This window comes from Pteropus vampyrus, unplaced genomic scaffold (assembly GCF_000151845.1).
Source record: "Pteropus vampyrus isolate Shadow unplaced genomic scaffold, Pvam_2.0 Scaffold18, whole genome shotgun sequence".
NCBI classification, from domain to species: Eukaryota; Metazoa; Chordata; class Mammalia; order Chiroptera; family Pteropodidae; genus Pteropus; species Pteropus vampyrus.
This window is the reverse complement of record NW_011888799.1, coordinates 1,006,257-1,031,226: the sequence shown is the minus strand read 5'-3', so window position 1 is coordinate 1,031,226 and position 24,970 is coordinate 1,006,257. Positions and strand designations below refer to the sequence as shown.

Here is a 24,970-nt window from a genome sequence, read left to right as displayed (position 1 = left end):
GGTATTTTTTATTGCTAACTAGTATTCCAGGGTACAGGTGTACGAGTTTGTTTATTCCTTCCCTAGTTGTTTTTTTCCACTTTTTGGTAATTATAAATAAGGCCACTATAAACATTTACATACAAGTTTCTGTGAGAACATAAGTTTTCATTAATTTGGGATAAATACCTATGAATAGGATCACTGTGTAAGTGTATGTTTAACTGTAAGAAACTGTTTTACAGGGGCAATACCATTTTGTATTTACTCTTGCAATGTTTAAGAGTTCCACTACTCTGAAGGCTCACCAGCACTTCGTACTATTTTATGTTAGCAATTCTAATAGATGTATATCAGTCAGTATTTTTTAATTCTTTACTAAAACATAACATACAAACATAAAAGTACACAAATCATAAATGTACAACCAGATGAATAACCATAATGTGAACATTTCAGTGTAACTACCACAAAGTTAAAAAACAAAACAAAACCTAAACCACATTTGTCAGCATCCTAGAAACCTTCTTTTGCCTCCTTCTAGTCACTAGGTCCCCTTTACCTCCCTCACCCCAAAAAGGTGACTACTAGCCTGGTTTAACATCACACATTAGTTTTGCTTGGTTTTGACATTATATAAATGACATCATATGTATTCTTCGGTGTCTGACTTTTTTCACTCAATACTATGTTTGCAAAATGTATTTAGTGTGTTGTAGGATACAGTTGTTCATTCATATTCATTACAGTGGTTTTACTGTAAGAATATTCCAGTTTATTTCTCCATTATACTATTGATGGACATTTGAGCTGTTTCTCTGAGACTGAAAATATAGTCATGAGGTACATATGTGCATACTTTAATAAATAATGCCAAATAATTTCCCAAAATAATTGTACCAATTTATACTTCTACCCAAAGACAATTTTTGCTCCATATCCTTGCTAATACCTGGCATCTTCAATATTAATTTTAGCCACTCTGGTGGGTGTGTAGTGGTATTCCATCCTGGTTTTAATCTGCATTTCCCTGATCATTAATGAGGTTGAACAACTTTTCAGAGATGTTGAACATTTGGATACAACCTGTTGTCAAGTGCCTGACTCTTGCCCACTTTTAAAACTAGGTTATCTTTCTTTTTCTTACTAATTTAACGTTATGTATATATCTAACTATAAGTCCATCAATTATATGTAGCAAATATGAGTTTGCCTTTCACTCTCTTAATGGTGTCTTTTGGTGAATAGAAGTTCTTGATTTTAATGTGATACCATCAATATTTTTAAAAGTACCCCAAGGTAAGGGCAAAAACTGAAAACAGGGTTGAGAACCACTGCTCTAGCTGCTGGAAGACCAGAAGCTGACTTGTCCCAAGCAGCAAGGTTTGTTCACACAGAGTATAACTCACCAGACACTTTAAATGCCAGAGTCTACAGAGAAGGACAAAAGTAGTAATATAGGAAAGAGGCATGAGAACTACACAGACTGACTAAATATTAAACCAAGAATTCAGAGCCTGTTTCATGTTAGATGTTAGACATGGAATCTGGTTAATCGGCCATACGGCCAGACCATGAGGAACCTACAGAACAAAAGAAGATTTCTGCTGAGATTGCTAACAACTGCTTACCCATATCAGTACCCATATCAGTCAGTCAGGAAAACAAAGACTTTAAGCTGTACCTTGCACAAGTTAAACTCAACCATTCATTCCATACTTTATTCCCTATAATCAGTAATTTTTCACAGAAACTAAGAAACAGATATAAACCCAATTCCTCAAAAACTAAGGATCTCATTCTCTGACTCTGAGAGGAGACCACACTCTGTCTATGGAGCATTTTTCCTTCTCTGATAAACTCTCCTTTGTCTTTAACTCTGGATCGCTCTTGAATTCTGTTCTGCATGGAGCCAAAGACTCTCTCTCAGTTGGCATATGGCTTCAGCCCCATCTTGCATCAGTAGGAATTACCAGGTATCAAGTGAACAGCAATATGATAGGAGAGGAAGAATGGGAAAAGCTCAAATGATATGCCTGAGCCTCCAGGACTGGAGAGTACAAACCCACCAAAGCATTTCAGAATGTGACTTTGAAACAACTAACTTTCTGAAACAGTTGGACATCAATTCAGATGAACTATCTGAAGTACTATTCAATTAACTGAAATCTACACTACTATAATCATCCTCATATTTTGTATACAAAGTAAACAGTCCTCCAAGGTTGGGTTTTTTTTCCCTCAGCCATTTTTATTTTTATTTTTATTTTTTATCTTTTAAGTTTATTGGGGTAACATTGGTTAATACAATTATATAATTTTCAGGTGTACATTATAATTTCACTTCTATATAGTCTATTGTGTGATTACCACCCAAAGTCCAGTTTCCTTCAGCTACCATATTTTTGATCCCCTTTACCCACTTCACCCTCCCTCTATCCCCCTATATTGACCCCCTTTACCTCATGTACTTCTCCCCTCCTCCCCCACCCCCTGCCCTCTGGTAACCACTAGTCCATTGTCCATGTCCCTGAGTCTGTTTGTTTATCCTGTTCATCTGTTGCTTTTAGGTTTATATCCCACATATAAGTGATGTCATGTGATTTTCAACTTTTTCTGTCTGGCTTATTTTGCTTAGCATAATTATCTCAAGTTCAATCCATGTTGTCGCAAATGGCAATATTTCATCTCTTCTTGGCTGAGTAATATTCCATTGTATATATATGTACCACAGATTCTTTAGCCAATCATTTATCATAGGATACTTTGGTTGCTTCCATGTCCTGGCCACTGTGAATAATGCTGCTATGAACATCGGCGTGCAAACATCCTTACAGATATGAGTTTTCAAGTCTTTGGGGTAAATATCCAGTAGAGAAATTGCTGGGTCATATGGCAGATCAATTCTTAGTTTTTTGAGGAACCTCCATATTGTTTTCCATAGTGGCTGTACCAATTTGCAGTCCCACCAGCAGAGTATGAGGGTTCCTTTTTCTCCGCATCCTCTCCAACATTTGTTATAACTTCTCTTGTTGATTATCGCCATTCTAACAGGTGTGAGATAGTATCTCATCGTGGTTTTGATTTGTATTTCCCTAATAGCTAGCGATGTTGAGCATCTTTTCATATCTTTGTAGGCCATTTGTATGCCCCCTATGGAGAAGTGTCTGTTCAGGTCCTCTGCCTATTTTTTGATTGGAAGTTTGTTTCTTTGTTGTTATTGAGTCGTATGAGTTCTTTGTATATTTCTAGATATTAGGCCCTTATCGGAGGTGTTGCTTGCAAATATATTTTCCCACCTGGGATGGTTGTCTCTTTACCTTGTTGACGGTTTCTTTTGCTGAGCAGAAACTTTTTAGTTTGATGTAATCCCATTCATTTATTTTAGCTTTTACTTCTCTTGCCTTTGAGGTCAAATTCATAAAATCTTCTTTAAGTCCAAGGTCCTTGAGTTTAGTTCCTATGTTTTCTTCTATGCATTTTATTGTTTCAGGTCTCATATTCAGGTTCTTAATTCATTCTGAGTTAAATTTGGTGTGTGGTGATAGATAGCAGTTTAGTTTCATTCTTTTGCAGGTGGCTTTCCAGTTCTCCCAGCATCATTTATTGAAGAGGCTTTCCTTTCTCCACTGTATGTTTTTGGCTTTTTTGTCGAAAATTATTTGCCCATATAAATATGAGTTTACTTCTGGACTCTCAATTCTGTTCCACTGGTCCGTGTGTGTTTTTCTGCCAATATCATGCTGTTTTGATTATTGTTGCTTTGTAGTATAATTTTAAGTCAGGTAGAGTGATGCCTCCAGCCTCGTTCTTTTTTCTCAGGATGGCTTTGGCAATTTGGGGTCTTTTGTCCTTCCATACAAATATGATGATCTTTTTGCTCTATTTCTTTTAAAAAAATGCCGATGGGATTTTGATGGGGATTGCATTAAATCTGTATAATGCTTTAGGTAACATGGTCATTTTAACTATGTTGATTCTTCCAATCCAAGGACACGGAGTATCTTTCCATTTCTTTGTATCTTCTTTGATTTCTTTTAATAAACTCTTGTAGTTTTCATTATATAGGTCCTTCATATGTTTTGTTAAATTTATTCGCAATTGTAAAACGAATTATTTTTTCTACTTCTTTTTCTGATGCTTCATTATTAGAGTATAGGAACGCTATAGATTTTGAACGTTGATTTTGTATCCAGAGACTACTGTATTTGCTTATTGTTTCTAGTAGTGTTCTTGTGGAGTCTTTAGGGTTTTCTATACAGAGAATCATGTCATCTGCAAATAGTGACAGTTTGACTTCTTTGTTTCCTATCTGGATGCCTTTTATATCTTTCTCTTGCCTGAATGCACTTGCTAGAACCTCCAACGTTATATTGAAAGCAATGGTGATAGTGGACAGCCTTGCCTTGTTCCTGATCATAGAGGGAAGGTTTTTAGTTTTTCACCATTAAGTATAATGTTGGCTGAGGCCTTTATTATATTAAGGTATTTTCTTTCTATACCCATTTTGTTAAGTGTATTCATCATAAATGAATGCTGTATCTTGTTAAAGGCTTTTTCTGCATCTATTGATATGATCATATGATTCTTATTTTTTAATTTGCTTATGTGGTATATCACATTAATCAATTTGTGTATGTCAAACCATCCCTGTGCCCCTGGGATAAAGCCCACTTGATTGTGGTGTAAAATCTTTTTAATATGTTGCTGTATTTGGTTCGCTAGTATCTTATTTAGGACTTTTGCATGTGTTCATGAGAGATACTGGTCTGTAGTTTTCTTTTTTTGTGTTATCTTTACCAGGTTTGGTACCAGAGTAATACTGGCCTCATAAAATGAGTTGGAATGTATTGCCTCCTCTTCGATTTTTTGGAAGACTTTGAGGAGAATAGGTATTAAATTTTCTTTGAATGTTTGGTAGAATTCATTGGTGAAGCCATTTGGTCCTGGACTTTTACTTTTTGGTAGGTTTTTGATGATTGTCTCAGAGGATATGCGGGGAGGGGCCCTCTGGGTTGGGAGTTGGGGGCTGTGGCTCAGCTTCAGTTTTGTAACTGGGGGCTGGTAAAAATCAATTGTCGTTTCTCTGCAGTCCTATCCCGCTTCTCTGCTTCTGACCTGATGACTAGGCCCTGCTGCCAGTTACACAGAAGTCCCAGCACTTCCAGGCAGGGCTGTTCAGGGGAGTCACCACACCTTTTCCCCTCACCCTCCTCCTGCAGGGAACTCCAGAGGCTGTAATAGCAGCCTTAGCAGCGTTTGTTCAGATTACCCTCGGACTCCGTGGTGTTCAGTCTCGGAGGGTATGGGGGGAGGGGCCCTTTGGGTGGGAGTTAGAAGGCAGCTCAGCCTCGGTTTTGCAACTGGGGCCGGTAAAAATCAACTGTTGTTTCTCTGCAGTCCCGTCCTGCTTCTCTGCTTTCTGCCCTGATGACTGGGTCCTGCTGCCGGCTGCGTAGAAGTCCCGGTATTTCCAGGCAGGGCTGTTCAGGGAAGTTGCTGCACCTTCACCTCTCTCCCTCCTCCTGCAAGGAGCTCTGGAGACTACGACAGGCAGCTTCTTTATTTCTTCAAGTCCACCACCTGACACCTGGGGTTCTGACCTGTGATAGTTCTTATGAGCAGATCCCATACTCAGACATGCTGGTGTGCAGTTTGGGTGTTTTTTGTTCAGTTTTAGATGTTCAGCTTATTGTTGTTTCAAGGGGAGAGATCTGGGGACGTTTCTCACTCGGCCATGTTTCCCAGAATCTCCCTCAGCCAATTTTAAACCAAAACTTCATTTGTTGTAATTTTTGTATCTGTACTTAAGCTTTCCCTTTCTGGCCATTCTGATAGGGTAGGCAAATAGGTTGATATGAGGAGGAGAAAGGACAATAAGGGGTTAGCGAGGCCCCAAGATGGGTCTAGAAATAAAATGTACATAACAAACACCAGGCAGCTTCAGGTGACTCCCTCATTTTCCTATGGTCAGAAGTCAGACAGAAAGCAAGACACCTGGCAGCTTCTGATGCCTACCTCATTCCCTCTGGTCAGTTAACTACAGATAATCATTAAATGACCTTACTCTGGTGGTGCAACAGGTTTAGGCAAAAGTAGTTAGCTGAGCATACCCTCAAAATCCCCACGGTGCAGGCATATAACTTCCCATCTACAGGAACACACTACATGTGCTTGGGCCAGGAGTGGTAGGTTCAAAGGAAGGTGCAGGGAATTCACATTATTCAAAATGGAAGGGAAAGAAGAAGAACAAAGAAACCCTATGGCCCATATAACCCCCTATCAACAACTTCTCAGGGGTCCTCAATCCTCTATCGAGATGTCTGCTTGGACTTTCTCCCAAGTGTACTTTGCTTAATACATCACTTCTGTTTGCTACTTTTTGCCTGCTGTCTTTCTTCTCTGAGCATTGGACCTCCACGCAAATCTTTCATGGGGGATCCAATGACTAAGCTCCAGAATCACACAACACAGATATCTGATTGCTGGTAACAATCCCAGCATAGAAGAGAGACCATTTTATGAAGAGAGAATGTAGTTCTGAGTTTTGAATTATTAAAAATATCTACTTCTTGAAAAGACTTGGCAAATGACTTCAGGTAGAACCATAACAATAATATGCTGTACCTGAAATTCAAATCCTTCATCAGAAGAGGGCTGCCAAGGCATTATGCCAGAAAGGAAAGGAGCATCTATTAAGAGGTGGGGGGAGGGGCTTACCTATAAGAATAGTTGCTCCATCAAAAGACCCCACTTATAACTTCTCTCAAAAGTCAGAGTTGCCTCACAAACCAAATAGAAGCTAAGTGGCTTGAACTAAGTGGCTTGGAAGAATCAGGTGCCTACCTTTCTTGTATATGATCTGTCTCAGACAATGGCCCTAAAAGAAAGGATACAAAACGAACACTGCAGAGCAATCTGGGGAGCACAGTCAAGACCTGTTGCTGGCAAAGGCTGCCTCTGTGTCCCTGAGGTTGCTGTTCAAGGAAATCAGTCAGCCAGTGGCTTCTCAACCTCTCAAAATCTGCTATCCCAACAATGGAACACATCTATATTGCATATAATCAAGGAAAGAAGCAGCAGACAACTCACCTCTATAATACTATAACTTCATTTCTCAGATAGCCAACTCCAATGAAGAAAACATCTTTTCCTAAGGTGTTATGATATAAGCTATTACAGGGGCTTTAAAGCATTGTTGCTTTATCTTAAATATGCATAATTAATTTTTTAAAATCATGCAGCCAGTATAGCAGCCAATTGCTTGTGTCCTGTACTGGTATTTGACAATGGAGCAGAGAAGAGAGACTTATTTGAGTTTGAGCCCTGGCTTATTCACTCACTCAACTAGTCAGTTATGTACAAGGCCCCTGGGCAAGTCAGTTTACCTCTCTGGGTCTCAGATTTATCTGTCCCCAAAAGAGGTTAAACTAGATCATCTCTAACGTCCTTTTTTCAGTGCCCATTTTTTTTCTCATACTATCTTGCCAAGAGTGCTGAACCAATTTACTTAGCATTTATACAGCCTCTCCTTCAACACAGTGCCAACGCAACTTAATCCTAGTGCAGGAAGGTACTTTCTCCAACAGCTTTAATAGTTTTATGCATGCAAAATGAGGCAGGACATTGTGAATTATAGTAAGAAATATGTATTTGGTTTTCATCCTCATTTCTAGCACAGAGCTTCTAAAACTCTTGGAATTTCCTAAGTGGTGAGTGAGATCAAGGTGTCTTTTGTTATGTTAAGTAGGTGACTTTGGGAATGTCCCAGGGTCACAGAAGGATGAGAGCTAGTTGCCTGGGGAACCAATCCTGTGATTGAAGGGCTGGAACTCTAAGTCCCACTCCCTGACCTCCTGGAGGTTAAATTGATCACCAATGGTCAATGAAGCCTATGTAATGAAGCCTCCATGAAAACCAAAAAAGGGCAGGTTCCAGAGAACTTCTGGGTTGGTAAGTACATGGATGTGCTGGGAGAGTGACACACTCTGACAGGGCATGAAAGTTTCATGCCCTTTCCCACAAACCTTGCCCTATGCATCTCTTCCAACTGGATGTTCATTTGTATAGCCCTTATTATACCCTTTTATAATAAAGTGGTTAATGTAAATAAATGTTTCCCTGAGTTCTGTGAGTCACTCTAGCTAATTAATTGAATCCAAAGTGGAAGGAGGTCAGAGAAACCTCTAATTTATAGCCAGCTGATCAGAAGTCCAGGTTAACAACCTGGACTTATGACTGGCATCTCAAGTCCAAGGAAGGGGTACTTGGAACCTCCACTTTATAACCATTTGGTCAGAAGCATGGTTCTGAAGTGGAGGGCAGTCTTGTGAGACTAAAATGTTTACCTGTGGGATCTGATGCTACCTCCAGGTAGATAGTGTCAGAATTGTAGGACACTCAGCTGGTGTCCCAAGCATTGCGTGGTGGTGTGGGTAACCCTCCCCACACATAGGAACCAAATGTTTCATCTCAGAACCCTTTTAATACACTTTCTTCTAACAGTTATCTTTAAAATCCTTCCAACCAGAACAGTATAAAATGGTGTCTGAAGACATTTTATACTTCTTAATCTTTAATTTCTACATTAGAATTTCTTTCACCTCATATTCTTTATTTTCACTGTATTCCTGCGTGCTTGCATATCTGCACTTTAGGTACTTCCTAATTGCTGAACTTTATACATTATTTCACCTCCCTTAGTATTCACAATTTTCAAATATTTAAAGCAGAAAAATTTTTATTCAAAGGAAATCTTCCTCAGAATACCAATACATAAAATAGGTTTAAAAAGGAGAGAGATGGTTTGCTCTGATTGAAAGGGGTGGAAAGAGGAAGGAGCTAGGTGCAGTCAGCTCAGCTCCTTCCTCCTCCCCATGCCCTGAACCACAGGTGTACTCCAGAATCTTCACCAGATTCCCAAGGTTCCGGGATCTTCAAGTTACAAAGAGCCAATTCCTCTTGTAACTCAGCCTAGTTTCTGAAGTAGGACCTACTGCCGCAATTGAGGTGTTCCCTTCAAAGTAACTCACTTCAAGTCCTCAGAAATTATTTTGGCATAATCTAATCTTTGGCAGCATACAGAAGTGGTTGTCTCTAGGGAAGACAACTGAGTGGCTAGGGGAGAAGATATATTTTTGAATCTTTAACTTTTGTACCATATATTTACTACCTTTGACAAAAAAATTTTTTAAAATGAACAAAAATTCAATGAAAGTCATTAGGCATCTACAGATTACCATACCTCGTTGTCCATAATTGTCCATTGGCCATCAGCATTCTGCTTCAAAACACAGTGGTTTCGGGAAATCATCAGAGGGCAGAGTTTTGATACCAGTTGGTATGTGACACCAAATCCTCGCCCTATAGTCACCTAGGAAGACAACAACAATGTAAGAGACACCATCAACCATTGTGGTGAAAAGGGAGGTCCTTGACAATCTCACTGACCAGCAGTATACACATATCCTGATTTACAATACCAGACTCCTAAGAAACCCAAACAGCTCATCAGCTATGTCCTCCTTCAGCTGCCAGAGGAGCCACCAGGTAGAAAAAGGCAAAAAGACAGTTATTCATGGAATGTCAGAATTGGTAGGACCCTGAAAAGTCATGAGATGGAGGAATTCTTTCTACATACCTCATCAGCTAGTCTTAAATGCTGCCAGGAACAAAAGCCTCTATACCCAAGACAGTCTCTCCAATTTTTTAATGGCTCTGATTTGGCATCTTTCTCACTACAACTTCTATCCACTGGTCCTGGCTCTGTCCTGGGCACCATCAGAAAATCTCCAATTCCCCGCCCATGTGACAGCTGTAAGTGTCTACCAAGTCTTCTCTTTTTTTGGCCCTATGTTCCCAGTTACTTCAACCAACCTCTCATGGCATGTGTTTGAGTCTCTTTGCTAACCTAATAGGTATGTCAAGAAATTCCTGGCTTATTTTTATTCCTAGATGTCATATTAAGAAAAATAAACTTAATTTCTATTACATGGTTGAATCCAAGTATCACTTTCCCATTTCTAAATATTATCACTGGAGCATATAAATTGCATTAGTTTTCATAGCAAGATCTATACACTGCCAAAGTATCCTCAGGCTTACAAATGATTAAATTTCTTGGTCTGACCTTCTCCCAAGAATTGCTACGCTAAGTCATGTCTCTTCTGTCCTATTCTTGACTAGTTGGTAAATTCGGATTCAAGTGTAGGACCTTACATTGACTTCTAGTAAAATTAATCGTGTTAGTTTAGCCTATCACATTAATTTGGCAATATCTTTATGAATGAATTTTTAATCTGCCATCACATTCTCAGTACCCCTTCCAGCTTTGAGTCAACCACCAAACTGATATGATGTCCTCTGTAACTTCATTCAAGACACAGGTAAAATACTGAGAGAAGACACAAAGGCAAAGCTCTCAGGAAAGCCTAGTATACATTCTACCACACAATCTGGGTACACCTCAACCAGTTGTAATTCAACCAAAAGTCTGCATCGAGTCCATATTTTCTGTCTTAATCACAGGACAACAAAAGAGGCCCTGGAAAAGGTTGCGAAGAAGCAACCTTTATCATACTTTCACATCTATCATACTTTCCTGATGGGCCAATCTAATTCATAATAACCTTGTCGGGAAGAAAATGAAATTCTTCTGAGATCCAGCTCTTACAATTCCCTGCTTGTTCTTGGTGCACAAGCCACCTCTTTGATGACCCATACCACAACCTTACTCAGGAACGTTAAGCCAAATGGTCAGTGGTTTTCTAAAAGCTGTCTTCTGTGCTCCTTTGAAAAATCTTTCAGAATCATGCCTGTCCTCCTCTGTCCTTCGAAGATCACCATGACTCTCCTTGCCCTGATCTATTCTTCCCCACAAACTTTCATCTCAGTAACTGACACTACCATCCACCATCTACTTATCCCAAAACTCAGGAGCCATTTTTAATTTTTCTGTCTCTCATGCCTACATTCAAATCATTAGCAAATTCTACTGGCTGTAATTTGATACGTTCTAAATCTGTTAAATTCTATCTCTATGGCTACTACCACAGTCCAAATAATTTGGCCCCCTCCAGTCATGCTGTTTTTGCTCCTATGCTAGCCCTCCTAAACTTAATTCTTTACGCAGCAATTGTAAATGTAAAAACTTTAAGTCAGATCATTTCCATTCTTTCCTTAAAATTCTCCAATGATCCAAACTTCCTCCCATAGCCTATAAGGCCCTGAATGTCCTAACTCTCTCCACCTCTTTAGACTAATCTCGTACTATGGTCAGAAACACTCCCTGCTACCTGAGGGTCTTTTCACCTGTCCCAGCTGCTTAAAACACTCTTCTCTAAGACATTTGCACAGGCTCCTTCTCATCTTTCAAGTTTCAGGTCCTCAGAGGCCTACCCAGATCGCTCCATCAAAAGTTGCTGCCTGCTCGCCACCCCTCTGTCCTACCCTACCACATTCCTTTATGTTATTAGGGTGCACTTATCACAATCCAAAATTAACTTGTTTGTTTTACTTATTTCTGTCCCCCCCTTACTAGAAGATAAATTTCATGAGCAGGGACCTTATCTGTATTGTGTACCGCTGCATTTCTGTACCTGGCATGGTGCTCAGTAGGTATCTGTGAATAATGGAATAAAAAGATCTTACTTACAAGTCCTCCCAGATTCTAGGATGGGTGTTTTTTTAGGTCAGAAGTTGGAAACTAGGTTATTACCACTGGAAACTACGGAGCCACAAGCTGCCAGGAACTCTTACAACCTGACTTGTTCTCTTTAAAATGTTGTGGTGCCCACCTCTACAAAAACCTTGAGTCTGAAGTTTTTCTGTTCTTTGACAGTTTGCCAGAAATTCCATTAACTGTGGAAATTCCTCTGAATAATAATATATCTTTTATAAATAAAATGTTTAAGGATTTATCTGTCATCCACATTCAGTAAGAATTATCATTTAGGTAGTTTTATTTCCAATAAAGGAAGTATTCCACATTCCATTTTAATACTTGAGGGGAGACAGTCAAAGTGCCATTGTGAGTAGCCTGGGGAAAGTATTATAGAAAAGGGAGATGAGTCCCTTTTTCTGAAATTGCTTCCTGCACACTCTGAATCTAAAAAAGGAGGACAATACTATTTTTCATCCTTTCCTTCACTGTCTGGTCCTAGAACTTACCTTAGTATACCATGGCTAAAGAGTCTGCAGTGAGCTTATCTGGATATTCCATCATCATTTGTAACACAAAACTGAATTTCCCATGGGAACTGAGTGCCAACTTATATGTTGGGGGTGTTCCCATTTGCTGTACAACAGTTTTGCAAGGCTTTGAGCCTACTGACATCATTGGTCTACAAGATCACCTTGTCCTTACTCACCTTCACTAATCCTATCCCTTTCCTCCTAGGAATGACTCCTACTGCTTCCCGGATGACCAGCAAATATTCTAGAATCACTCTGTCCCTTTTTCCAACCCTCTTAGGATAGAAAAGTTCATGAAAATCAAACACGAGAAGAAAATAGAGAAAATGAAGATATTATGGTTTTTCCCAAAGGCTTAGATGCCTATACTTCCAGGAAACTAGCTAATCTGCAATAAATCTCTATCTAATTTATTTCTCCAGCAAACTCTCTGGATTGGTTTAAGAAATTTCAAAATGCACATTCAGGCAAACAATTTACTATAGTATTTCCTTCAGAGAAATGAGAGGAACCTTGTTTTATTATTTTATCTGTGAAATCTGAGGCTGTGAGGGGAACTGGGAAGGCAGAAAACTTACTCTGCTATTATAACTAAATGATGTCAGCATACCTCCTAAAATCATATGCACGCAAGCTTGTGCTGTGGTTTGGGACCATTAGAATAACTAAGACTCCATTTCTTGGCTTTGACGCAGACCTCTCTTCATACTTACTGCAGGCTATGCTCCAACCACTTCCTAAGACTCAGTCTTGCATATAGCCTGGCAGGCTTCTCCTCCACGCAGGGTTATGAAGCAAGCCAGTCTTCCCATGTTTCTTCACCATTCACTCTGGTTTCTATTGGTCTCTCCCCTGAGAGGTTGTCCCATACAATATTACTCAACAGTTTAAAATATGTCTAGGAATGCTTTTTAGTCCTTTTGTCCTTGTTGCAGGTGCTGTAATTCTTCCTGTCCTCCCCTCCCCACAACATTCCCAATGCTACCAAATTATTTAGAAGTAATAAATGAATCCATGGCAATTGAATCTGAAGAATGAGTTAACGCTTGACCTCTAAGTACCTTATAGGGTTGTGTGTGGGTATGTAGTACATGTGTAGGGCTTAGATTAAGTAATTATGTGAAAGCCCAAACCCTACACAAAATATAGTTACTATTATTCCGGTGTTAGTATCTTATTAAACTTCCCAAAGGTGTCTGATTTTGGAAAGAGTGACGCAGGGAAAGATCAATGCTTAAGCTAAAAGAAGGAATGCCTAACATGGACTTGCAGGCAATGACACCTGGAGAGATTAGAGATTTGGGGGCAGAGGTGTCTCCCTGGTGTTCTTCAAATCATAGCATACAAGTAATCCTTTATAACCTCCTAATCCACAAATATGTAAGGCTGGACCTGAATCCCTCCTCTGACTTGAGGAACCACTGCTCTAGGATAGTACTAACTACTCCACATCTTTGCACTTGATCATACAGCCTGCCTGGGTGTTCTCATACTGCTTCACTGTATAAAATCCTCTTTCCCCTATTCAAACCATAAACTCTTTGAGGGCAGAAGTCCTTATCTGGCTCTCTTATAGCACACTAAACAATTCAAGTACTCAGTAAATACCTAAGAAATGAAAATGAGACTATATAGTTTATAGGAAAAAAATCTAATTAAACATACATAGTACTCAAAGGACTTCTTTATTTTTCTTACAAATTATTTCCAAACTCCAAATGGTTCCCAGTCACCACAAGCTGGTCCCTGATCTAGCTCTCCTCATGACGACTACACTCTTTAACTCTCCTCCCTCTTCTGTCACACTCTCTAGTACCACCACTCCAGTCCTAGTGGCTCCCAAAAGAAACTATGCCTCAACTTCCCTCTTTAATTTTTTAAAATTTATGACCACATTAGAAAACAATATAAGCAGTCCTTGGAGACGAGAGTCTTTATATTTCTGAATTCCCATCCCCGACCCAGCTCAGGGGGTGCCACTCGGCAGTACCGAGACTCACAAGGATAAATGTGGCCCACCTCACAGCACCAATTTTCCTCAAGAGCTGGAAAGGAAGACATTTTTACATTAAAGTTTTGAGTATTTTAGGGGACATGACCCAAAATTCACAATCGTTTTCAAAATAAACTCGAAAAAGTTCACTCTCTCGGCTCAAGTTGGGACAGCTCCGCCTCACAGTTCCGCCGCCCGGGCTGAGCTCCGCAGGGCTCCAAGCGACCCAAATGGGGGCTGTCCCAGTCCCCTCCCCAAACCAATCGCCTCCTCCCTTCGAAACCCCAGCTGGTCCTCACATCTTCCACGCCCACCTCCCGCTGTGCCCCTGTACCCGGCTCCTTCCTGCAACCTGGGCTGCGGCCCCAAGTGGCGCCACAGGCCTAGGCCGCTGTCAAAAGGTCATCTTTTATCCCACACGGTCCCTACTTCCACGCACCCCCACCTCAGACCTCCCAACCGCTCGCACCAGAACCCCTCCTCCGTTCTCTCCCCCAGGACTTTCAACTCTCCCTCTTCTTCCCCGCGACCACCTCCTCTTTTCCATTTATCCCTCGGGCCCGGACGCCTTGGTTCCCTCAGCGCGGCCTCTAACTCCCTTCCCTTAAGGGGACTCCTCCCGCTCACCTCGTTTCCATCCTCCAGCAGCAGCCACTCGGCGTCCATCCCCACACGCCGCAAGCAGCAGCTCCGGCCACGGGCGCGGACCCCCATGACCAAGGACCCGGGCTCCCCCATAGCCCACTCGGCCCTGGGTCGCCGTCAGCACAGAGCTAGACCCTGACCTGGGTTCCCTCTGCCCCAGCGCTTCCTTGACAGCGCCATAACTAAACAACAGACAGAAGCAATCGCTATGCGCTCGCGAACCGCGCGAGGGTTCTGCGCCCAGCCCGCCCCGGCCTGCACGCCGGAGCCACTGCGCCTGCGCGAGAGGAAGGTGCATGTGGGCGGGGAGCAAGCCCTAGGTGGGAGGGGATCGGGGGAGGTCCTCTAACTCTCGCGCCACGCCCTCCTCGCCTGCTGAAGAAGCACCCCAGTTCTAGCCGCCCCAAACTGGAACCTCTTCTCACATGTCTTTCTTTTCTTTTTCTTTTCTTTTTTACTTCATGACGATTTCCATGTTATTTAAAACCATAACTGACTTTTAAACAACTTTAAACTTGTGGTAATTTTTAAAGGGTAAGTCTGTTCTTAAATAGCACATATTTTGCATGACCTCCTTTTACTACTGGATTTAAAAAAGAAAGAAAGAAAGAGAGAAAGAGAGAAAGAGAGAAAGAAACTCCTGCTAGGCAGATCTATCCAGGCAGAAATCAGTTACTTGAGGTAAGTGTACCAGGGGCATGGAATGCAAATAGACTTGAGAGAAGTTTAGAAGTTTGGAAGGTGATACGAATGTTCTAAAACTGGATTGTTGTGATGATTGCACAATTGTATACATTTACTAAAACATCTTTGAAGCATGTGGATGAATTTTATAGTATGTAAATTATCTTACAATAAAGCCATTAATGAAAAAAAATAAAAAATAAAACTTAAACTCCTTCCTTTGAGTCACCAATATAGCGTGGTAGCTGCTCCCTGTAACGAGTACCTTTGTGATAACTCAGTCCTGCCTTTTGTCTTTTCAATTTTCCAATACCTGGTTAACAATCTTCTTAAATTCTGTCAGGAGAAAATACATATACAAAATTCAAGAGTAAATGACTAACATTTATTGAGAGCTACAGGCTAAGTACTGGTCCAAGCTCCCTATGTACTTTATTTGCTCCTCACCAACAATATGATGATAGGGTCACAATAATATTCCTACTTTAGGAATGATAAGAGGCACAGAAACGTTTAGTAATCTTCTCAAAGTAACAAATTGGTGGAGTAGGATGCCAATTGAGGTCTGTTTCTAGAACTTAATTTCTTAACCATGGTTGCAACCTCAGCCCGGAGCACATAATCTGTGTGGCACTGTCAGATCAAGAATTTCGGCCTGTGATACACAAGGTCAGGAAAATCGGTGGGTGCCATAACTGCACCCTCATATAGATGCTTCCCCAAGCTTTGTATAGGTGTCTGTTGCTACCTACACCCCACCTTAGGGTTCTGAGGTGCACCCAGAAGTCATCCTGACATTTACCTGGCATGTCTCCTTAGGCTCTTCTTGGCTGTGATGGTTTCTCAGACTTTTCTTGTTTTTGATGACCTTGACAGTTTTGAGGAGTACTGGCCAGATATTTTGTAGAATGTCCCTCAACTGGGATGTCTCTGATGTTTTTCTCATGATTAGATTGGGGCTATCCATTTCGGGGAGGAAGACCACAGAGGTAAAATGCCATTCTCATCAGATTATATTAAGGGTAAAAGTTAGCAACACAAGTTGTCACTGTTGATGTTAATCTTGATCACATGGCTTAGGTAGTGATTTCCTAGTAACTTAGGAAAGTTACTCTTTCTCCCCTTTCTCATACTATGCTCTTTGGCAGGAAGTCATCATGCACAGCCCACACTTAAGGAGTGAGGAGTTATGCTCTACTTCTTTAAGGGCAGGTTATGCACATGAATTACTTGAAATTCTTTTGCACGGATTTGTCTCATGACCCCTTTATTTATTGAATTATTTATTTATATCAGTATGGACTCATGGATACTTATTTTGTATTTTGGGTTATAATCCAATACCACTTTCTTTATTTTGTTACTCATATTGTTCCTACTTTAGCTATATTGTTCCTTTGACATATTCCCATCATTGTGTTTTATTGAGTATTTCCTTACTTTCTGGCACAGATGCTTTAGACCTAGAATCAGCCATTTCTCCAAGGATCCCTGGTTCCTCTTATTGTACAGTGGTATTAGAAACCAAGGTTTGAGCACTAGGTGTGCTTGTTGCCACTGGGCTATTGTTGCTTCTAGGCTCTCTCAGCTGACAGAAGAAGGAAAAATATGTATAAATACTCTGCCCTCTATATTCACTTATCTATAAATATTTCTATATGTATTCATGTATATTGTATGTAATAACATATATATACATATACATAAATGTACACAGCTATCTCTTTCAATCTGTAAGCTAAACGTATGCATACTGATGTCTTACAATTCTAATGCATTACCACCTGGTACCTGAATCATTGTAGTCACTTCCCCCTATCCCTTGCTTATCTGTAAACTTCCACTCCAAAAGTGAGAAACTTGGCTCCTACCATTGCCTATCCACTTACTTAATAATCATTTCTAGTATACATGTACAGAGGCTTCAGAACAGTTAGCCCATACACCTGTGAAAAACAACTTTATTGACTACAGTAGCCTACATTGTGCATGTCTTTTTACCTTTAGTCTTACAATTCACTCAATTTCAGAGTTACTTAGTTTAGCACCCTTTTCCCCCACCCTCTTCAGAGAGGTTGTTTCCTATGGTTGGATTCTTTTGTCAAAGTCTGCATTATATCTGGGATCCTTTGACTTCCTAAATGATATTTTTAAATTTATGTACAATAAAGTTCACTCTTTCTAAAGTAAAGTTCTATGAGTTTTGGAAAATGCATAGTGCCATACATTACACTGTCACAGAGAATAGTTTCAAGGCCCTGAAAAAATCCCTCGTGCTTCACCTATTCAACCCTCTCCCACCCCACTCCTTGTTTTATTTAACAATATATCCCAGAGATCACTCCATAGTAGTATACACATATATTCCTCCTTCTTCTTTACAGTTGTATACTACTCCATTGTGCAGATATACCATTGTTTATTCAACCAGTCCATTATCGATATACGGCTTGGTTCTTTCCAGTCTTTCACTTTCACAAATAGCTCTACAATGAATTAGTAGATACCTATTATATGCTTTTTATACATTAACTTACTTAATCCTCACTACCATCCTGCAAAAATCTCTGTTTACCTACGAGGAACCTGCAATTACTGGATTGCCCAAAGTCTCCTTACCATAAGCTTCTTGAGGGTTGTCTTGTTTTTCATTGCATTCCTGACATTTTTATTGAATTAATGACTGTAACTCAACTAGTAAATGGCAGTGTAGGGAACTAAAGCTAGGGCTATGAGCTTAGATCTATCTAGCCCCAAAGGCAGCACTCATTACAGTCTAGCAGTGGTCTCTCAGGTAGAATGGCCATACCCCAGGGAGTATAAAAGATGACCCATTTGCTTGTGGAAAGAATATATCAGGATGTCTTATTAGGTTTTTATCTTTTTAAATGTCATTTTTGTAAATATTTTATACTTACACAAAATAACAGGATATGTATAGACTTTATATGAATAAATAAATATACACCTAGTGGGCTATGTGCTCAGACTTTGTTTTGTTGCTAAGTGTGCATGATCAAAACAGTATGGAGACACTGCCTTCTAAGATCTGGGGATTTTATTAACTCCACCTTCCCTATAATGTTTCATTAAAATAGTGGTTCTCAACTGGAGACGATTTTGCCCCTCATAGGATATTTGGCAATGTCGGGGATAATTTTGGTTGTTATGACACAAGTAAGAGCGCTACTAGCATCTATTGAGTAGAAACCAGGAATGCTGCAAAACATCCTACAAATCACAAGACTGCCCCACTATGAGGATTATTCAGCCCAAAATGTCAATAGTGGTAAGGTTGAGAAAACTTGCCTTATACCCATCTCAAGAAAAAAATGAAAGGGAAAGAGCAAGATGCAGAAAAGGAAGTAGGGTGTTCTTTATATATGTGGATCTGACATGTGTCTCATTACATATACTAAATTAGTGTTAATTGAACAGAGCTGAAGAATGTTAAAGTTGACAATGAAGAGGCCTGGAAAGTGGGAAAGGAAAAGACAAGAAGAGGAGGAAGCATGGGGCAAAAAGAAGAAAAGGAAAGGGGGAGAAAAATATGGAAGGAAAGTGTGGCAGATTATTTCCAAGATGATTACAATAAGATCACCCACCCCACATGCTTTGACAATGTGACATTGACACTCCTCATGTTGCAAGATGGTGTCTTGAATCTAGATGTTTTCCCCTCTTTAAATTGGTGAACAGGAGAAGTGATGTTATGCCATTAAAGATAACAAATACAGTTTCTACCTGGCCTTTGGGGGATGCTCTTGGAACCCAGTTACTGTGAGGAAGTGGAAAGAACACATGAAGAGGCCACATGTAGATGTTCTGGTCGACAGCTCCAACTGAGGTCCCAACTGACATCTAGCATCAACTGTCAGACATGGAAATGAAGGATGGCCCCTAGATGATACCAGGCCCCTGACCATGAGCCACCCTAGCCTTCGAGTCTTTCCAGAGGAGGCCCCAGACACCACAGAGTAGATCCCAATCATTCTGGTTGTGCCCCATCCTAGTTCCTGACCCACAGAGTCTGTGAGCATAATATAATGCTGTGTTAAGCCATTGTTTGAGGATAGTTTGTTATGCAGCAATAAAGAACTGAAATAGGAAAAGGGGGAGGGGGTTTTGAAGAGTCATTAGTTTTCTGCTTTAGTATCAGGGTAATGCTAGCTGCTGTAACGTAAAACCCCCAAATTTCAGTGGTTTAACAAAAGTTTATTTCTTGCTCACATAGTTGTTCAGTGCACTACTTCTGGTCAGTGGACAGCCTTCCATTAAGTCATTCAGGAAGATGGACTACTGTCTTCCTGTGGCTTCTCCATTCTCCAGGGCTTGGAGTCCTTTGCATCTAAAAAGCAAAATGGGAAGAGAGAACAAAGGCACACCTACTTTTTAACCACCTTTCCCCAGAAGTGACATATATTCCTTCTGCTAACATTTTATTGGAGAAACTAGTCATATGACCACATCTAGATCCAAGGAATGTTGGAAATTGTAGTCTTTGGTTAGTCAGTCAGTTCTCAGAAAAACAGTATGAATTTTGGTGGACAGTTAGCTGTCTCTGGCAGACTTTAAAATTCAAGTTAAAGAATTAAAATGATCATGACAAAAGTTTCCCTTTCTCTCCCTCTCTCCCATTTCCTTTCTTTTTATCTTCCTGGAATAGAGGAGGGGAAAAGTACAAGTGATCATATTTTGTTCACTGTGTGGCTTTTGTGAGAGGCCCGCCTTTACTCAAGCCAGTGGTAAACTAGAGGCTACTGTATCATGATAGTGAGGTGCATGGAGTCTGGAGCCAGGTTACCTGGGCTCAAATCCTAGAGAAGATATGAGAGCTTGAGCAAGTTACTTGACCTCTCTAAGCCTGTTTCCCCATTTGTAAGATGAGAGTGAAAATATGGATAGCACTTAACTTATAAGATTGTTATGAGGACTAACTTGGTTAATTCTTGTAAGATAGTTATGCTTGGCACACAGTAAGGACCCAATAATTGTTAGCTATTGTTGTAGAAAAACAGGGTGTCAGCTTTTGCAGAAGCCACCTCTTGCAAGTATAAACTCTATCTCCCTATACCTTTTCTATGTTCTCTTATCTAAGAAGCATGAAAACAAGATGTTTTCCCCTCTTTAAATTGGTGAACAGCTATCAAGTAGAAATCCTTTCAATCAGTTTTAGATTCTTTTACTACCCATCTCCAAGCAATATGGGTTTTTAAAAAATGTCTAAACCAAATAGCTTCCATTGTGCGTAAGGGTCAATTCACTTTGGGGGCGTAGCTCTGCCAATTGATTTGAACTGTGATTCCCTGTGTGAAGTTCAGTAAGGGTGAGGTGGAACTTTTTCATTACATTTTCAAAAGATTGAGTAGAGAAGGAGTCTTGATGTAGCATCTCAAGCGAAGTCTTATTTCCCCTTAAGGACTCTCTAATCTTGACATCACAGGCCAACTCTTCAGTATAATAGTGCATTTAGTCATCTTGGGGGTAAGGTGGGCAGTGAGAGCACAGATGGGTTCCCGAAACTTGGAGGAATTTAGGGTGGCTGGGGGAGGTAAAATCATAGATTTTTACTCATCGTTGGGGTGATCTAGCGTGTGTGTGTGTGTGTGGCGGGGTGCAGGGGTGGGGAGGTGGGACTGATGGCTCCACATTTTCATTCACTCTAACTTCTCTTACTCATTTATTCTACCACTATCTCTTCTCCACCCAAATTTAAGACTCTATGCTGAAGAAGTCAGGGAAAGATGTCCTTTATTTTTGAAAGGGAATGTTTTTGAAAAACGGAAGTATTGAGGGGAAAAAGCTACCATTTTCTTCAGATAGATTGTGTATTAAGTGCTATTTTATGTAAACATAGGGTTTCAAGTGTAGCGTCAGAAGATATTTCTGATCCCTTTAATCAAGTTTATTATATTTTGGAAGTACTTATAATGAGTCATCAAGTTCATTATATTCTGGAGGTTATCTGTAATCAGCAATTAAGGTGGATGTTTTAGAGGTACTTGAAATGAGTACTGTAGGAAACCACCTCCTTTTTGGTTGGAGCCCTAGCTATTTCTTTAAGCACTCACATCCTTTTCCTTGCCCAAGGATCAGTATCCAGTTCAAATATTTATTACCCATCTGATTTTATTGAGGAGAGGGAGGAGGAAGGAGGGAAGGAGGTAGGCAAGAGGGAGAGAAAGGAGGCAATGGAAATCAGGCATCCATAATTACTACCTTGTTTTTCTCTCAATGCAGAGTTGGCTTCAGGCTGTTATTTTTGCAGGTAATACATGGTATCAAATGCCTAATATAAAATTAGCTTGGGGTGACTGACAATTGAATCACATCACTCTGAGTTGGCTATTTTTGGACTATAAAAATTATAAAGATCCCTAACTCGATTCACCTTTGTCCAGGGCTGGGGAAAGTGGGGAAGAGTGGGAGACACTTGAGTTCTACAATCCAAGATTATAATGCAATTCTCATCACATTTTTTTAACTCAAATTTACTGCATTGTCAGCTCTGGAATTCATTATTTAGGATTTGTTGAAATGTGCTTAAGTTTATTTCAGCTAGTAGCAGGCTGCTCTCCTTTTCAGTAATAATATTTAGAGCTGTGTTTTTCAAACTCAGGTTATGATTTATTGAGTCTTGACCAGCATTTTTGAAAAAATGGAATATAATACAACAGGTCAGAGGCCATCACACATAGGTTAAGTATTATTTGTGAAATGTTTATATTTGTGTGTTTTTCTGTTTGTGTACTGAGCCCAATGTAAAATGTTTTTTACTGTAGGTTGTGGTCAAAAGTGTTTGGTGGATTTCTGGTGCTAGACAAGATGGAATGAGCCCACTGTAGACACTCTCTGATACTAAATACGATGAAAAATTCTGGACAAAATAAATAGTATGTGAGACTCTGGGTCTTATTAAAACCCTATAGAGCAAGGATCAGCAAACTATGGTCTTTGGGCCAAATCCAACCTTCCTCCTGTTTTTATAAATAAAGATTTATTGTCCTGAGAACTCTGAGAAGTAAACAAGCAGGCAGATGTGGATGGGGAAGTCAAAGCTGGAAGAAGCTAACTTTATGAGATGAGTTTCTCAAAATTTTTTTTCCCTCTCACAGCCTTGACAGAAAGTAGGCTTCACTTGGGGAGCTTCACACAGTAGAGGCAGCCAAAACTGAGAGAAAAACCTCAAAGAAAATAACTCGTTTCTTCTACTCTACTCACATTTCTGATACCAAACGTGTGTGGGTTTTTCCCATACCAACCAATTCCCTAACTCTCTAGGGTCCTACAATTTAATTCTGATACTAAAAACCTAGAGTTAGTGCAGATCCCACAGGTCAGTCCCACAAGACTGACCCCCTTTTAGATGCCAGTCGAAAGTCATAGAATGTCACCCATAATTCTAACACTGGAGGTTCCCATAACCTCTTGCTCAGGTTGGATAATTTGCCACAACAGCTCACAGGGAAACATTTACTAACAATTACTGGTTTATATAAACAGCCAGATAAAGAGGTACATAGGGAGAGGTCTGAAAGGTCCTGAGCGCAGGAGTTTCTGTCCTTGTGGAATTGGCAAGCACCACTCTCCTGGCACACGGATGCGTTCACCAATCTGGAATCTCTCTGAATCTTTTGGTAAGAGTTTTTTTCTGAAGGTTTCATCATGTAGGCATAATTGGAGTTTTTTCTGAAGGTTTCATCATGTAGGCATAATTGGAGTTTTTTCTGAAGGCTTCGTCATGTAGGCATAATTGATTATTAACTCAATCCCAGGGGTAAAGCTGATAGTTCTAATCATGGCTTGGTCTTTCTGGTCACCAGCCCCCATCCTGAAGCTATCCAGGAGCTCACCAAGAGTCGTCTCATTAGAGCAAAAGCTGCTCCTATCACTCAGGAAATTCCAAGGGTTTTAGGAGCTCTGTGTCAGGAACCGGGGGCAGAGATCAAGTATATATTTATTATGTCACAAAATCTCTTTCTCTGAGCAATGGACTTGGAAAAAGGATCCCTGCAAGACAGAGAGTTTGGGAGACGAGAGAAACTACAATTAATTTTTTTTTCTCTCTACCAAACCTGTCGCAAGGGGAGGCCTCAATTATGGAGCAGTGGTAGCAGCAGTATGGGCAGAGATTTCAATTGACAAAGGCTGTCATTCTAGTTAGTTGACAAGGAAACAGCACCTGTGAGCCAGAGTGCAGGAGGAACCTAAGAGAGAAGCAAGCTAGAGAAGCGATCCCCTAATTCTCTGTATGAAATGGCACAAGTTTTGCACGGTCAAAAAAAACCCCAAAGCAGCATAGCAACGCCTCTGAAAAACTGATGACTTTGGAACATGGCCCACAGAAGATGAGACAAGACTTGCAGTATGAACAGGATTGCTAAAAACAAAACAAAACAAAACAAAAAACAAAACCAACACTTACTAGACCAGGGGTCAGCAAACAAACTTCATAAAGGGCCAGACAGTAAACATTTTAGGCTTTGTGGGCCATACAGCCTATCACAACTAGTCAATTCTGCTGTTACAGTGCCAAAGCAGCCACAGACAATATGTAGATGAATAGGCTGTGTTCCAATAAAACTGTTTCGGATGCCAAAACCCAGGGCAATAAATCTTTATTTATAAAAACAGGAGGAAGGTTGGATTTGGCCCGAAGGCCATAGTTTGCTGACCCTTGCTCTAGAGGGTTTTAATAAGACCCAGAGTCTCACACGCCATATTCAAAATGTCCAGGATATAATCCAAAACTACTCAACATACAAAGACCTATGAAAATATAATCAATTTTATGAGAAAAGATGCCAGAAAGATGCCAATCCCAATATAACCCACATGTTGGAATTGTCAAAGACTTAAAACAAGTATTATAACTATGCTACATAAGGTAAAAGTAAACACACTTGAAAGAGAAGTTCTCAGTAGAGAAATAGTAACTATAAAAAAAAAAATGGAAACATTAGAACCGAAAACCACGATATGAAATAAAAAAAAAAATCACTGGATGGGCTTAATAGTAGAATAGAGATAACAGAGAAGGAGTTAATGAACTTTAAGATATAGAAAGAGAAAGTTATCTAAAAAAAAAGAAAAAAAAGACTGAAGAAATGAATAGAGACTTAGGGACAGTGGGTGTAAATTCATATCATTGGAGTCCCAGGGCTGGAGTAAGAGATTGGTGCAGAAAAATACATATATATATTTGAGGAAATAATAGCCAAAAGCTTCTCAAATTTGATGAAAGACAAAATTATACATTTAAGAAACTCAGTGAATTCCAAACAGAAAAAATGCAAAAAGCAAAAAAACAAAAAACTATAAAACACAAAAAACAACCCATACTCGAGACAGAATCAAAGAAACCCAAAGTGGGAGGAGAATCTTAAAAGCAGTCTGAGAAACAATATGGTAGTTCCTCAGAATATTAAAAAGAGAATTGCCATATGATTCAGGAATTTTACTTCTGGGAATGTGCCC

General features: G+C 40.0%; 1 protein-coding gene across 10 annotated transcripts in view; it reads right to left on the bottom strand.

Annotated features, from left to right (window-relative positions):
• RNF8 (ring finger protein 8) overlaps positions 1-15,235 on the bottom strand; it is a 38,086-nt gene extending 22,851 nt beyond the window's left edge. For 4 of the 10 annotated variants that reach the window (XR_002779090.1, XR_002779092.1, XR_002779091.1 and 1 more), the window contains exons 1-2: positions 14,792-15,230; positions 9,224-9,352 (exon numbers count right to left, since the gene is read on the bottom strand). Coding sequence is in view for 6 of the 10 variants with exons in the window: in XM_023527546.1 (XP_023383314.1) it covers positions 9,224-9,352; positions 14,792-14,902 (240 nt within the window). In the remaining 4 variants the exon portion in view is untranslated. Of the gene's footprint in view, positions 1-9,223; positions 9,353-14,791 lie in introns of all 10 variants that reach the window. The other 6 variants (XR_002779093.1, XM_023527548.1, XM_011354546.2 and 3 more) reach the window with 4 other exon arrangements.
• Between the last annotated feature and the right edge of the window lie 9,735 nt (positions 15,236-24,970).